Source organism: Anabrus simplex, chromosome 8, assembly GCF_040414725.1.
Source record: "Anabrus simplex isolate iqAnaSimp1 chromosome 8, ASM4041472v1, whole genome shotgun sequence".
Lineage (NCBI taxonomy): Eukaryota > Metazoa > Arthropoda > Insecta > Orthoptera > Tettigoniidae > Anabrus > Anabrus simplex.
In genome coordinates, this window is record NC_090272.1 from 201,268,024 (window position 1) to 201,285,278 (window position 17,255).

Sequence of the window (17,255 nt, forward strand, 5' to 3'; positions counted from 1 at the left end):
CATTTTTGGAGACGAAAACAGTTCTTACACATCCTGCCCTAAAATTCCATCTAGTTGCAGGAATTTTTGGGGCTTGTTCCTAAACGATCTCATCCAGTACGGCTGTCCGTTTGCAAGATTTGGAGAAAAACGTGCAAAACTCTTCTAAATTGCTATTTTAAAAACCTTTCTCTACCGGGCGAGTTGGCCGTGCGGTTAGGAGCGCGCAGCTGTGAGCTCGCATCTGGGAGATAGTGAGTTCGAACCCCACTGTCGGTAGCCCTGAAAATGGTTTTCCGTGGTTTCCCATTTTCACACCAGGCAAATATATCTTAATTAAGGCCACGGCCGCTTCCTTCCCATTCCTAGGCTTTTCCTGTCGCATCGTCGCCGTAAGACCTATCTGCGTCAGTGCGACGTAAAGCAACCAGCAAAAAAAAAAAAACAAAAAAAAAACTTTCTCTTGCTTGTTGGGTTGTACAACGTTCGATAATGACGTTCAGTGATGGGCATAACAATGAACTAAGTGCGCATTTTTGTACACGGCCTTCTTTCTTCCGTGTACACCTGCGTGTTGCCTGCTTATCAGATTCGAACCATCATAGCTCTGAGCTACTTTTCCAGGGGACTTACTTCCAGTTAATCTAGTTCGGAAATGAAGCTTGGATTGGCGACCACGAGGCCCTTACCTGAGTCCTAGCATTGCTTCCACTTACTTGGGCCAGGCTCCTCACACTATCCTATCCAACTTCCCTTGGTCAACTCTTGTTCTTTTCTAACTCTGATGGTATTACATATGGAGGTCTAGGGAGTATTTCATTTTCCTGCCCCTTGTGGCCCTTTCCTTTCTTTGACAGGTTCCTTCATTTTTCGAAGTGTCAGATCCCAGGACTCTCAGGACCACTTGCAAGGCCAGTCAACCTTTGCCCATGGTTAACGAACTACGATGTGACTACAGAAACCCACACCATGAACCCATACAGTATATACAGATAATATTTACAACCACACAAGTCTTAAAATTCCTCAGCCTACATATGACAATGTGTAACTTAATCAGTGAAGGACAAGCAGTATACAATAGGCTATACATATATAATGCTTACAACCACACAAGTCTTAAAACGAAACCCAACCGACCAATGAAGAAAATATATTGGTGCCAGCAAATATCTGCTATATCTTGTTGGAATCCTACAAGTTGAGCCTCAGTGGAATAACCTTTCCTAAACCCGAACTGCCTTCTATCAAACCAGTTATTAATTTCGCAAACATGTCTAATATAATCAGAAAGAATCCTTTCCCAAAGCTTACATGCAATGCATGTCAAACTTACTGGCCTGTAATTTTCAGCTTTATGTCTATCACCCTTTCCTTTATACACAGGGGCTACTACAACAACAACTCTCCATTCATTTGGTATAGCTATTTCGTGCAAATAATAATCAAGTAAGTACTTCAGATATGGTACATATCCCAACCTATTGTGTTTAGTATATCACCCGAAATCTTGTCAATTCCAGCCGCTTTTCTAGTTTTCAAATTTTGCATCTATTGTAAGTGTCGTTATTATCATAGGTAAATTTTAATACTTCCTTAGTATTAGTGGCCTCCTCTAACTGGACATCATTCCTGTAACCAACAATCTTTACATACTGCTGACTGAATACTTCTGCCTTTTGAAGATCCCCGCATACCCACTCCCCTTGTTCATTAATGATTTCTGGAATGTTCTTCTTGGAACCTGTTTCTGGCTTCAAGTACATATATACCCTTCTAATCTTCACTAAAATTTGTATGACTGCCAATTATGCTTGCCATCATGTTATCCTTACCTGACTCCTTTGCTAGATTCAATATCCTGTTAAGTTCCCTCAAATTCTCCTTACTTCCACAACCATTTCTAACTCTATTTCTTCCCAATCTGCACCTCCTTCTTAGTCTCTTTACTTCTCTGTTATAACATAGTGGGTATTTACCATTTCTTACCACATTTAAAGGTACAAACCTGTTTTCAGATTCCTCAACAATTGCTTTAAACCCATCTCAGTGTCTGTTTGCATTTTTATTTACCATTTTCCACCGATCGTAGTTACGTTTCTTAAATTCCCTCATGCCTGTTTTATCAGTCATATGGTACTGCCTAATAGTCCTATTTTTAAGACCTTCCTTTCTTTTACATTTATTTTTGACTACCACAAAAACAGCTTCGTGATCGCTAATACCATCTTCTACTTCGGTTTCTCTGTACAGTTCATCTGATTTTACCAGCACCATTTCCAGAATATTCTTCCCTCTAGTTGTTCCATCACTTTCTAAGTCAGCCATCCTTCCCATATTAACGTATTTGCCATTAGTTGGTCATGCTTCCTGTCGTTCGCATTGTCTTCCCAATTGACATTCGGTAAATTGAGATCTCCCGCTACAATGACATTCCTTTCCATACCGTTTTCCACATAGCTGATTATCTTATAAAATCATTCTGAATCAGTGTCAGCGCTACCCTTTCCCGGTCTGTACACTCCAAAGGCATCAAGTTGCCTATTACTTTTAGAAATGAACCTTACACCTAGAATTTCGTGTTTCTCGTCTTTAACTTTTCCGTGGCTTACAAATTAAAGTTGGTCTCACACGCTATTAGACGTTACGTGGCTGGCTTCTTCGGAGCGAACATGAAGGGGTGTCCAGAGACTTTTGGCCATGTTGTTGTTGTTTGAGTCATCAGTCCATGGACTGGTTTCATGCAACTGTCCACGCCACCCTATCCTGTGCTAACCTTTTCATTTCTACGTAACATCCTACATCCACTCCAATCTGCTTGTCATATTCATACCTTGGTCTATCCCTACCGTTCTTACCGCCTACACCTCCCTCAGAAATAGAAAATTACACTATCGACTGAAAATCACTATCCACTAGTCGGGCGATAGTCCCTTCGAATTATCGACTGAATAGTCGAATGTTATTAATCGAAAGTAGTCAGGCGTCTCCGGACCACACTCCCTTCTTCGTCCGCCCGCCCAGGTGTTATTCCAAATTTAAAAATGTAATTGTACAAACTGTTTCTGAAAGTTTGAAGCGAAAGCGTTCCGGTGATTGAAATAATGTCGTTCTAAGCTTCTAATCAATATGTTATATACATCTGTTCGCGGAAATCCCCTGTAGCAGCTACGAGGAGGTCTTCCGACGTAAGGCTAGGTCTGTTGTAATAAATGTATTTAATAAGTTTATTGAAACGTATCCCGCTTGTATAACTGATGATATTGCGCGAAATTAACATCCGAGTTCACCGGTATGTCTGGTTCAATCATTTACAATGCGCGAAAATTATTCACCGCCGGTCATTTTACCAGACCACGTGTGATTAGTGTCTTGGAAGTAGAGTGAGAAGAATTTGTAATTTATTTAGGAGAGGATTCTAGTGATGAAATAACAGCGAATCTTCCTATCCACAGGGAATTGAGCCTCTTGCATTCGGATGAATGGAGTACGTGTCACGTAAGTAGGCCTACTTGTTACTTCGTGGCAAATGTATTTGATAGCAAAGATACTGTATTTTTGCTATCTCAAATATGTTCAAGCAAAGCGGCTATATCCTTCAATTTTCATTTATGTTCGTATTTATGTAAAGAGCACGAAGATTTTGCGGAGTGATGTGAAATGTTTGTTTATGCCTGCTTTACCCTTTCGTCGGAAGTTCTTTTTTTATCCTAGTTGCTTTACGTTGCACCGACACAGATAGGGCTTATGGCGACGATGAGAGAGGAAAAGGCCTAGGAGTTGGAAGAAAGCGACCGTGACCTTAATTAAGGTACATCCCCAGCATTTACCTGGTGTGAAAATGGGAAACCACGGAAAACCATCTTCAGGGCTGCCGACAGTGGGATTCGAACCCACGGAGTTCTTTGTAAAGTCGAAACTCTCCATATTAAACCTGGAGATCCGTACTTTTACAAATTCGACTTGTTTTAACGTAAATTACAAATAATTAGAAACCACTTGTTTAGACATCCATTAGAACAAAATAAATGTTATAGGCTGCTGAGTGACTTACAAATTTATTCAAAGGGACCCAAGTTCGCAGCCGAGAAGTCCACTAGACTCCACATTAGGAATAAGAAGCTGCACCACCCTGTGATCCCAGGTTCGTATTCCTTTCACTGACAGCGGATACCGTGTCCTTAATGTAGTTTTCCATGTGGGTTTTCTACATTCATTTCTGGAAAATGCCACAACAGTGCTGTGCCTTGGCGCATACCCCAATTCCGGACTTATATAATCACACTATCGAGGAACTCACAGTTACACAGGTTAAAATGCGATTTACGTACTTGTCCGTACACGGGGCTGACAAATAGAGAGATGCCCTTAATATGAACCAACATCATACGAATGGCCTTTCTTGGTGCTAACTGGACAGTGAAACGTAGAAAGACGACAATGAGGTTCTATTTCCGTACAATGCTAATAATAATATGTAAAACTTGTTGCTGTAGCACACAATCAGGATATAGTTATATGAGAATAGCCAACCACACTACTACGCTACTACTGTATTTTCTAGATTATTGTTGTAGTTGTTCCAGGGTTATCTTTGGAACGTAGAGAGGTGAAAGAAGGCGTAGGCTTAAAGGTATCTAACTACGATATCAAAAATTAATTTAAAACTTTAAATAAAGGTTTTATTTATTTTAGAATCTCAAACTTAAAATACAATATTTTCAGGTACTGGTACTCAGGTACAAAATAGCAATAGAGATACAAAATAGAAAACCCAAAGACAGGTAGTTTACAAGTTTTGAGCTTCAAGCTCCAGATTCACAAGTTTCCACATGTGAAATTTAGATAGATAAGTATACAAATCCCCCAAAACACCATTTAACAGCACTTTGCTCCAGCGATTACAAAACAGTCTTTCAAAGGCACCCCTCAATTTTACAGCAACCTCAGGAAAGAGCTTCCATGCTCTCCGACTTCAACCTAGGAGACCATGCTCCCAATTTATTACAAAAATCTTATGAATTTCTGGCTTCTCTAGGCCCAACTTGGTATTTTACAATTTAGTACACAGGGGTAACTAATACCCAACCTAGTGGGCCTTCGTAGGAAAGAAAACAGGTTAAATTACTGGCCCGAACACAAAATGAATGGAGGTGTACACCTGCGCTCCTAGAAAATTACATATAAAACCCTAACTGGGCTCTTAGCCTGATGATGCAGAGGCTAATCCCAAGCTACTGAGGTGACTAGAATGAAGATTAATTAAACTCTTTACAGAAAAGAGAAACAGTTACAAAATCGTAGTCACCTCAAACTAAGTTGAAGGGGAACTCGAGAGGGTAACGCACTCCCTACCCCCAATTTACAGTTTAACTCTCTTGGAGCCAGGCGGTACTGCGAGCGTCCGCCCTTTAAATTGCCAGAGCCGATGAGATCGGCCTTTAAATATCCGTGCGGAAGTTGCCAGAGCCGATTACATCGGCCGGCTGGAAATTCTGTGATATACATACTTTTTTGGCAGTCTATAGTGACGTGCATACTTTTGTGACAACCTATAGTAAAGGGGCTACAAGTTATTATGTGCCTGACCTTGCTTTGGAATTTCTAAGAGGGTGTTCTAGCTTTCACAAGAGTTGTTTCCTGTGTTTAGAAATACCGCTAACCGGTCAGTACAAGATTGCTTCTTACAGTGTGTGGATTCTTGACAGCAGAATGGCAAGTGGATCACGTGATATATTTTCAGCAGGTATTGATGACAATAAATTAATGGAATATTTGGAACAATGCGAAGTGAACGCGGATGATTTATCGGATAGCGATAGTGAATTTAGTTCGGAGAGTAGTGATGAAATTATACCAGACACGCCCCCGGGATCACCACAGCTAAAGAAGAGGCGTTTATTTGTTTCTAATGGCAGTAAAGCTACTGTGAATACTGTTGTTGATGAAACTAGTGATGACGAAGATGATGATGATGATGATGTCTCTGGAGAACATTTTGTGGAAATTTCTCCCAATGAACCTGACAACGTTCCTCAGCCTCCTGTTTCGTTCATGGAAATTCCTGGACCTAAACATGCCCCTCCGCCTGATTCTCCGTCCATATCATACTTTAATTTATTTTTCACTTTTTCTCTGCTAAACCTTATAGTCACAGAGACCAATCGCTACGCTGACCAACTCCTTACTTGTAATGAACTGTCACCTAATTCCCGCTCTCGATGTTGGAGACGCACTACAATTGATGAAATAAGGGCGTTCATTGCTGTCATCATGAATATGGGACTGATAAGAAAACCTACCATTGTTTCGTACTGGAGTACTGTAGACCATTTCATTACCCCTTGGTTTGGTGAAATGTTCTCAAGGAATAGGTTTCAGCTTATTTTGAAATTTTTTCATTTAGTTGACAACAGTAAGCTTTCTCCTCCTGGCTCTCCAAACTATGATCCCTGTGCTCGATTCCAGCCTCTTGTAGATCACGCTAATAGGCTATTTAGACACCATTATACTCCTCATCAGCAACTTTCCATAGACGAAAGTTTAGTTGGAACTAAATGCCAAACACAACTACTCCAATACATGCCGAATAAGCACCATCACAAGTGGGGGATAAAATTTTGGATGTTGTGTGATGCAGTTAGTAAGTATTGTGTTGGTTTTTATACCTACCGAGGAGCAAGATCCACTGAAGACAGAAACTAAATCAGAATTAATGGACTGGCCTACACTGTAGTGACCAAACTCATGTCCCTAGGGAATTATTTTATGAAAGGTTTTCACGTTTACGCAGATAATTATTTTACGTCAATCCCCCTTGCAAAACATTTATACTCACTTGGAACATTTATTACCGGCACTATACGAAGAAACAGGAAGGGACTACCAGATGCTGTGAAAAAGCCATTTAAATTAGTTTGTAATAAATATTTCAGACAGGGGCCAATTTTACTAGTGGGATCCAAACAGAAAAAATCTCAGAAAAATCAGGTGGTGGTTATAAGTACACGCGGAGCTGCAATAGAATCAGAAGTGCCTGCAACTGCTAGAAACATTAATCAACCCAAGAGGAAACCTAATGTGATTTTAGACTATAATCGTTATATGGGTGGCATTGATACAAATGACATGATGGTGTATTTTTATTTAGATGAGCGTAGAACTTTGAAATTCTGGAAAAAAGTTGCATTCAATATAATTTCGAGAATGGTCTTAAATGCTTATTTGATGTATTTAGAAAACTGTAACGGAAAGAAAATGACTAGGCTCCAGTTCTACTCCAGTATAATTGAATCTCTGAGTGCTGAATGGTTTGAGAATAGACAAAAGATTATCACGAATATTCCCGTGTGTGGCGTAAAACTTTTGTCAGGTACATTAGAAAGACGGTGCGTTGTATGTAGCTCTCCGCAACAGAGAAAGAGGTCGCGAACTGTGTGCATCAAGTGCGATAAAGGCCTGCATACTAAATGTGCAGCTCTTCATAAGTGCCCTAAATAAACAAAATATATTTGACGTTCTACTTGAACAAAACACAGAGATTTTATATGACGTTGCGTTACGCTTTTTATTGTTCCTATTAGTGTTAGTGATAAGTGATTAGTGTTAGTGATAAGTGATTAGTGTTAGTGATAAGTGATTAGTGTTAGTGTAAATAACTTTAAGTGCTTCAACAGTGGTCTCAAACTTTGAACAACATTATATAGCGGTGACGGGTCTTCTTCTAAAAAAATTTCGGTGAGTAAATTTATTTTGTCATTTTCCTTCTTTTTTACTAGTGACATAGTAAATTTGTGCTTGCATTTTTTTCTTTTCTTTTTCTCGTTCAGAGCAATTATTTTGTTCATAAATGAATTCTCTATCATTACGTAAATGCCGGTCCCCACGGGTCAAGTGTAGTGTGCCTGCCTCTCACTCGGAGGTCATGGGTTCGATTCCCGGACAGGTGAGCGATTTTTACCTGGGTCTGAGTGTTGGTTCGAGGTCCACTCAAACTAAGTGACCCTAAGTGATGACAATCGAGGAGAGATCTTAGGCTAAGAGAGCTACCTTGGTCTAGAAAACCATGAATAATGAACGAGAGAATTCGTCCCACTGACCATGCGTCACCTCGTAAACTGCAGGTCTTCGGACTGAGCAGCGCTCGCTTAGTAGACCAAGGCCCATCAGGGCTTTAGTGCCATAGATGTTTTAATTACGCATATTGTATTGTATTGTAAGATGTTTTTAAAAATAGATACTGAAACAAAAAACTAGAAAAGGGGATTTCCGATCAAATAAAAACTATAATCTCAACTATTATTTTTTACTTTTTAATAACTCAGAACTATTTTTATACAATCTACACCACATATATAAAATTTATCTTAAGTGTTTGCCATACATCGATATATACATGAATTTTATCGGTGAGTAAAATTGTCTTATTTTCATTAGGGACATACGTTTGAATTTTAATTTTTTATATTTTTATTTTTTGCGTTCAAAATAATTATTTTATAGAATTATATTTAGAAATAAATTCTGCATTTAGACGTATATTCTTTTGTATCGTAGATGATATTTTCAAAGTAGATATTGAGAAAGAAAGTGCAAAAATGTTTTTCTCTTCCTAAAAGTAAACGTTTTCGACAAACATAATATCAACAATAATACTTTTTAATGATTTATATCACTCTAAATCAGTTGTTTATTTTATGTAGTCGACGTATAGAAAATTTCTTGCCGGTATTTGACATACACCGGTAGATATACGCGAATGTTAAAATGCACGTAATTCTACTAAAAACGGCCTGGCACTTTACAGTAGTAGAGTGCAGGCGGAGCACTGGCCTCTTCCAGCTGCTAGTGAGCGGCCGATCAGATCGGCGCCTGGCTCCAAGAGAGTTAAGACTTTATGAAATTTTACATTAGCAAGAAGAAATTTACATGGTTAAAGTTTAGAACCTTCCCCTCGGATAACTTTGCGGACTCAGCTACAAAGACAGAAGACAGCTGGCCATTACCTGGGATGATGTTCTGCCTGCCGAAGAATGAGGCACCCCGCCTCCTGTCTTAACACACACGCACTCAGAAAGACGACGATCAATAAGACAAGGACACTTGAAAAGCCGCAACTTATATACCCGAAGGGATGGTTCGAGGGATTCTGGTCTAAATCCGGCCACACCCTCTCATTTTTTATTGCCAGAATCCAAAGTTCCACCCAAAACCCAACAAGAAGCCTGTGATAGGCTGAAAAATAATTACAGAAAAATTTTGAATGCCCAGACACCCAAGCTGGCGGGAAGAGAAGGAAGTGTTGCAAACTTTGAAATATATAAAAACATTAAATGAAAGTTAATTTACTTGAGAAAACCTATAAACACAAAATTTCTTTCAATAACAAATTATTCCCCCTTGCACCAGAGTGCGTGACCTCAGTTTTTGTAGTCATCTATGGAGAAAAGTTCAAATTTCTTGATGTACACCAAAACAAAACAAAACAAAATAAATCCAATCAGTTTAGGAAACTTAGAAATGACAAACTTCTCAATTATTCAGTAGTGACATCTTCTGATTAATGTCCCAACTTCATGCAGTAGCAGTATCACGTTTTGTTTGATAGATAGAGTTCTTTAAGGCACTTCTTTTGAATGTGCGGAGTTGAGGTGTACCTCCGGGTACAGTAGTTATACCTTATTTATAAATAACGTAATTAATATAAACAAAAATAAAACGAAACAAAGAGCACATAAACAACAAGAAAAAAATCGCCATATGAAGTGGGTACCTAAAAAGGTAACATACATATTACATATTCCGAGTGACCATAAACCGACAGTTCCATTCGCTTACGCGTCGCTGTGACGGGAGTGCGACTGAATTCAGTCGACTTGTTTTTTAAAGTAGTCGACTGTTACGGTAGTTTAAACTATCGACTAGTTCGATAGATATCAGTCGATAGTACTCATCTCAACACAGAAACCAACTGCACAAGTTCTGGGTGTCTTAAGATGTGTCCAATCATTCTATCTCTTCTTCTGGTCAAATCTGGCAAAATCGATCTCCTCTTACCAATTATCTCTCCATTCGTGATTCGATCTACACATCTCAGCTTCAGCATTCTTCCGCAACACCACATTTCAAAAGTGTATTTTTTCTTTCTTTCTTTCTTTCTTTCTGAGCCAGTTATAGTCCATGTTTCACTTCCATACAATGCCAAGCTCCAGACGAAAGTCTATTGCTATATCAATGTTGGAAGTGAGCAAATTTCTTTTCTTAAGAAAGGCCTTCTATGCTTGTTATTCGCGAACTGATGACTTAGGATCACGCTACAATTTCATTTTATGTCTTCCTTACTTGTCATTGTTAGTTATTTTACTATCCAAGTAACAATATCCATCTACTTCCTTTAAGACTTCATTTCGTAATTTAATATTTCCTGCATCAACTGACTTCGTTCGACTGCACTCCATTACTTTTGTTTTGGACGTATTTAGGTCTTTTCATCTTGTACTCCTTACCCAAGTCTCTGTCCATACCATTCAGCAATTTCTCCAGATCGTCTGCAGTCTCAGATAAAATAACAATATCATCAGCAATCTCACGGTTTTGATTTTGTCTCCTCTTTTGGCCACATAGTGTTGAATACTTGTGATGACTGCAGTAAATGTAAGCACAGTGAGTAGTTTCAAATAACATGTTAATAATAATAATAATAATAATAATAATAATAATAATAATAATAATAATAATATACCGAGCTCGATAGCTCCAGTCGCTTAAGTGCGGTCAGTATCCAGTAATCGGGAGATAGTGGGTTCGAAACCCACTGTCGGCAGCCCTGAAGATGGTTTTCCGTGGTTTCCCATTTTCACACCAGGCAAATGCTGGGGCTGTACCATAATTAAGGTCACGGCCGCTTCCTTCCCATTCCTAGGCCTTTCCTATCCCATCATCGCCATAATACCTATCTGTGTCGGTGCGGCGTAAAGGAAATAGCAAATAATAATATTAATAATAATAATAATAATAATAATAATAATAATAATAATAATAATAATAACATTCATTTTTACGTCCCACTAACTACTCTTTTACGGTTTTCGGAGACAGCGATGTGCCAGAATTTAGTCCCAAAGGAGTTCTTTTATGTCCCAGTAAATCTACCGACAGGAGGCTGACGTATTTGAGCATCTAAAAATACCAGCGGACTGAGCTAGGATCGAACCTGCCAAGTTAGGGTCAGAACACTAGCGCTTCAACCGTCTGAGCCAATCAGTCCAGCGATTTCAAATAACCAAAATCGACTGTGACCGGTAACGATAGTTTAAATGTTCGATAACCATAGCACGTTAACGCACGTGGCCATTGCGCTCTATTATTATTATTATTATTATTATTATTATTATTATTATTATTATTATTATTATTATTATTATTATTATTATTATTATTATTATTATTATTATTATTGGTATTTGCGAATTAACGACTTAGTATTACGCTACAATTTCATGTGTTCTTTGTCTGAAGTTTTCTCTTCTTCCGGTACTTTTTCACATGGGCGCTATGCTGTTTCTTCCTTTCAAAGTTTGATTCATGGTCCGCAATGTTTTCCTGTCTAACATCTGAACTTTCTGGATTCTGGATTACTCTAGATCTTTACGAAATTCCTTAATCCATGTCGTAGTTGTCTTCTTGTTCCACACGTAGTCGAATAACTTTTTGGTTAGTCTTGTTCTGTGCATTATGTACAAATGTCAGAGAAATGATAACCTTCCCTTTTTTATGGTCTCTGAAATTGTCTCCACAATTTTGTAGACTTCATTGTTGTTTCGAAATTTCCATCCGATTTCAGCCGGGATTGGGCCCAAGATTTTCCGTGGTATTATTTTTTTCCTTTTACAATTTGTTTTCCGTCGCACCGACACAGATAGGTCTTATGGCGACGATGGGGTGTTAAAGGCCTACGGTTAGGAAGGAAGAGGCCGTGGCCTTAATAATTAAGGTACAGCCCCAGCATTTGTCTGGTGTAAAATAGGGAAACCACGGAAAACCATCTTCAGCGCTGCCGACAGTGGGTTTCGAACTCACTATCTCCCGTAGTATTCTTCTTTCTAGGATCTCCAGCTCTCCAACTTTTAATTCAGCGAAAGGCATCTGCTGCCATACAGATATTCTGTTTTTAGTACAGTGTTGCAATACCTTATTTTGGCATTCCGCGAGATGTATTTCTTGTTGTACAGTAGAATTTTTTAGTTAGTCTATAAGCTCTCTCCATTTTTGAGATACGATCGTCTATTATTATTGAAACATGAAAACCTACAACCTGTTTTCCAGTCGTTGACCGCGTCAGGGATGGAATGAATGAAGCAGATATAGGCTATTAGTACGATGAGGTCGCCACTCCTAAAGTGATTTATTAATTACTGATAGATGCTATGAAACGAGAATGGAGAGTGTTGCTGGAATGAAAGATGACAGGGAAAACCGGAGTACCCGGGGAAAAACCAGTCCAGCCTCCGCTTTCTCCAGCTCAAATCTCACATGGAACGACAGGGATTTGAACCAAGGTATCCAGCGGTGAGAGGCCGACGCGCTGCCGACTGAGCCATGGAGGCTCTTCTATTATTATTATTTCATCAAAATTGAAAGGAATCTTTTAAGGAGATTAGAAACAAAAACGTTGAAGTGTCTAAATATAATATGTTTTTCTTTTTCATTTGTAATTACTACTGACCTGCCATTATCATTAGGTGTGCAGTTACTGAATCTTGCCCGTTTGAAGCCATCTGGGTTCATCCTGGGAAGAAGATGAATCCTTGTATTGTTGACGAACCATTGCACCGTCTGGTTGTAGCTGTACTGTGTCAACAGGAACTGAAAGGAAAGGTTGTGTCAATAAATCAGCATCTTGAGGACATAAAATAATACTCACTACCCTCATCGCTGGTAGTGAAGAGGAACTTCATGACTTGCTTGTAAGGGTGAAGAACACTAGTCTTCAGTATGGTCTAGAGATAAACATAAAAAAGACCAAACTAATGGTAGTTGATCGGCAAGGTGAAATCCAACTTACGGGATACCTAAAAGACCTGGATATAGTTAAGGAATTTGTATACTTGGGGTCTGTCATCAACGACACGGGAAACTGTGATAAAGAGGTAAAAAGACGTATTGTCTTAGGTCGTGCTGCAATGATTAAACTTACTAAGATCTGGCAGAACCGGGCAATATCAAAAGCCACGAAGATGCGCTTGGTAGAATCACTAGTGTTCTCCGTCTTTTTGTACGGCTGTGAGACCTGGACCGTGAATGCTAAAGACAGAAAGCGCATTGATGCCTTTGAGATGTGGTGTTGGCGGAGAATGCTACGTGTATCCTGGACAGAAAAAAGAACTAATGTTTCCATTCTGGAAGAACTCTGCATCAAGAAACGTCTATCTTCCCGTGTGAGTGAACGTTACCTCCAGTTCCTTGGCCACATTTTGAGACGAGACGGAGAGAACTTGGAAAAGGTAATTTTACAAGGCAAAATTGAAGGCAGTAGACCACGAGGAAGAACAGCAAGCAGATGGATAGATCAGGCGAAGAAGATCACTGGGCTACCACTTCAGGTCATACTAACGAAATGTGAAAACCGCTCTGGATGGAGACATCTTGTCAAGGTTGCAACAAGGAAATGATGGAGTTATGAGGTCACGACGCTCAGTAATGAGCACAACGACTAATGATGATGATGATAGAGGTCGTAATTCCGTCTTTAGTTATGTAATTTATTGTCACCGTACGAACTGAATACTCATTAAGAAATCCTAAAACCGGGTAAATGGGCTAATGATAAAATAGAAAGGAGCATGCAACAACTTGGATTGTAAACATGACAACTGATTATGTATATGATCTAGAATAATATAGTCGCATCAACAAATAATTACACAGTTCAATCAATCGATCATAATCGATCTGCAATCAGTGCTGTCCCTATCTGTTGTTTACATAGACTTTTCTTAAATAATTTCAAAGGACGTGAAAATTTATCGAACATTTCCCTTGATAAATTATTTCATTCCTTAATTCCTCTTTGTATAAAATGATAATTTGCCCCAATTATTTGTCCTCTTGAATTCCACCTTTATCTTCATATTATGATTTTTCCTACTTTTACAAGCTCCACTCTGCTAATGTTACTCCACGCCATCTCTCCACTGACAGCTCGGAACATACCACTTAGTCGAGCAGCTCGTCTACTTACTCGCAAGTCTTCCCAGCTCAAAATTGGCAGCATTTTCGTATCACGCAGAACAAATCGCGCTGCTTTCCTTTGGATCTTTTCTAGTTCTCGCGTCAAATAATCCTGATGTGGATCCCATACACCACAGACTTACACGCCCTCTCCTTTACTTCCTTACTACAACCCTTAAATACCCTCGTAACCATGTGCAGAAATCTGTAACCTTTATTTATAACCTCGTTAAGGTGATTACCCCAATGAAAGTATTTCCTTATACAGTATTAACACCTGGGTACTCACAGTGAGCCCTATGAGGTACTATCGTCCCGCCAACACTGTAATCAAAACTGAAAGGTTTTCTCCTCTTGGTGTAACTTACAACCTGACTTAGCACCCCGTTTATCATCAAGCCATGTGTCTGGTGTCCATTCACAACAATGTCGATGTCTTTCTTGCAGTTGCTCACAATCCTGTAACTTATTTACTATTCTATACAGCAGGGCCTCTCAAACGCCCAAAATCTCACGCGTGCAAATCGAGGCGCAAGAGCTCCGTGCACTGTGCATCGTCCCCGCTCGGCTCGACTCGGACCAACGCTTCGTCTCTGGGCTACTCGGCTAAGCTCGCCTAAGCTCGGCTCTATTCGGCGCAACTCAGCTCGGATTTGGAGCGCTACGTAGCAAGTGTGGAAGAGGGAGACAGGGGGAGCGAGCGAAATAGGCGTGAGGAAAGAGAGAGTAAGCGCTATTGCTCCAAATCGAGGAGTGAGGGGTCTGCACTCTGGTCAACCAAGCGAAGTCGTCTTTTGCACCGTGCACCGTGCATGCACCAGACGCATGCACTCTGAGAGGCCCTGCTATACAGAGTAACATCATCCGCATAAAGCCTTATCTCTGATTCCAGTTCTTTACTCGTAACATATATAAAAAAAGGAAATATAAAGGTCCAATACTACTGCCCTGTGGAACCCCTCTTAATCGTTATAGGATCAGATAACCCCTCACCTATCGTAAATCTATGAATTCTATTTCCTATGAATTTAGCCACCTAATCAACTTTCACTTCTTTTAGAAGTGTTTTATGAAGTGTTGAACTTACCTGGATGAAGTGCAGTATGAGTTCCGTGCCAACAGGCTCATTTCCGTGAATACCCCCCACCAGTTTCACGTTGGGAACCCCCAGCTGATCAGCCGGAGCGGCGGAAATCTCTAACACCAGCAGCTTCTGCTCTGCGGGAGAAAGACCGTACTGCAGAATCTGATTCAGTGTTTAAGTATGAATTGCAAATGCAATCAGCCTACATAGTCGGGTTTAGAAACAATACAACATAGACAAACAAAGGAGAGGGGACGGGAAATGCTGTTTGGTCGTATTAATGTCTTTTTGTGTATTATTCCGGAGTAAAAGCATGATAATGATTTTGATGAAATGACAGTTAAAGAGTGTATTGTTAGACATTAGTTTTGAGATAAATAATAATCTACAGTGGTTGATCATATTATTAGGGCCACTAGGTGGAAGTTGTAATTTTCAAACTTTATAGGTCATACACAATTAAACTTCACTGATACACATTTAATTAATCTAAAATTGACTTTTGACAAACATATTACACAATTTAACATTTGAATTGTTAATAAAAATCAAGAAAAACTAAGGAAACTAGGAAAATCTAATATTTTGTAACACCTCCCTTCGCAGCAATTACCGCTTGGACTCTATCTGGCATACTACAAATGCATCTGAGGCAGCTATTTTTAATTTCATCATGATGATGCCACACACTGATTAGTCTTTCGATCAGTTGGATCTTATTCGTGATATTATGAGCACAAAGTTTCCTCTTCATTAGCACCCAAAGGTTCTCGATCGGGTTGAGGTCAGGAGAATTGCCAGGCCAGACCAGAACCTTCACTTTGTTGTCGAGAAGGAAATTTGTCACAGTTTTAGCCTTGTGACAAGGTGCAGAGTCATGCATAAACGCAAATTTGCCATCTGGGAACCATTCACGAACTTGTGGAAGTAGCCGTTTCTCTAGAACCTTAATGTAATGGTGTTGGTTCATGGTTCCTTCGACAATATACAGACGGCCGGTTCCATTACTACTGATGATGGAGCACACCATGACACTTAACGGGTGCTTAACGGTCTTCACAATGCCGTCACTATTGTATTTATCACTCATGCGCCTCCACACAAATACAGATCTGTCATCAAGGATGTGTACTGATGACTCATCCGAAAAGCAAACCTGAAAAATGTGTAGTTTTGTATAAAAACCTGTTTACGCCAAGTGCGGTTGAGCATAACAGGGGGGAAGTAAACAGCTTACCCTTTTTCAATCATCGGCAGTCCAATTTTGATGTTGCTTTGCCCATAATAGTCGCTTCTTCATCATGGTTGGTGTCAGTAGTGGTTTCTTTGCTGGACGATGACAAGCGAAACCCAGCTCTTTGATCCTCCGACGAGCTGTCACTGAAGATACGTTGATCCCCGCTGGTCGAATATTTGTAGAAATGACTTTCATTGAAGCTTTTCTGTGTTTAATAACGATATTTCTTAACTGGCGCTCTGCTCGTGGAGAAGTGATTCTTTTATGGCCACATTTACCCACCCGTTTAGGTGACAAATTCATGCCTTGGTCAAGTTTTTTCTTAATTCTGTCCACTGTTGATTTTGAAACAGAAGTGATAGATACTATTTTTCTATGACAATAATCAGTATTCTTTAAAAGTGTTTTCTGTTTCCGAAATTTTACTGGGAGAAAGGTCTTTAGCTTTCCCCATGTTTGTTTTCTAAATACCAGTATTTTTAAGTATATACCGAACTATAACTAACGGTATTCTACTCTTTTCACCTCACTGTATCAAATAGAGAGCAAAATTCGCACAAGAGATGCAAGGAAACAAATCTACAATAAATCACGTGTGTTACTCCAACAACAGTCAGCAAGGAACTGTAACACAATTGGCGCCTTTCTCAATTCTTGACCAGAGTTTTCATTATTAGGCTCCTTAATGTAGGGCTGATTGTTGAATTTACGTTAGAAATGCGTAAA

The 17,255-nt window shown here is 39.5% G+C and overlaps 1 protein-coding gene across 1 annotated transcript in view; it reads right to left on the reverse strand.

Moving 5' to 3' along the window:
• The window catches only part of LOC136878687 (carboxypeptidase D), a 132,209-nt gene that overhangs the window by 47,112 nt on the left and 67,842 nt on the right, over positions 1 to 17,255 (reverse strand). The window contains exons 3-4 of the mRNA XM_067152099.2: positions 15,296 to 15,426; positions 12,704 to 12,843 (exon numbers count right to left, since the gene is read on the reverse strand). Coding sequence (XP_067008200.2) covers positions 12,704 to 12,843; positions 15,296 to 15,426 — 271 coding nt within the window. The remainder of the gene's footprint in view (positions 1 to 12,703; positions 12,844 to 15,295; positions 15,427 to 17,255) is intronic.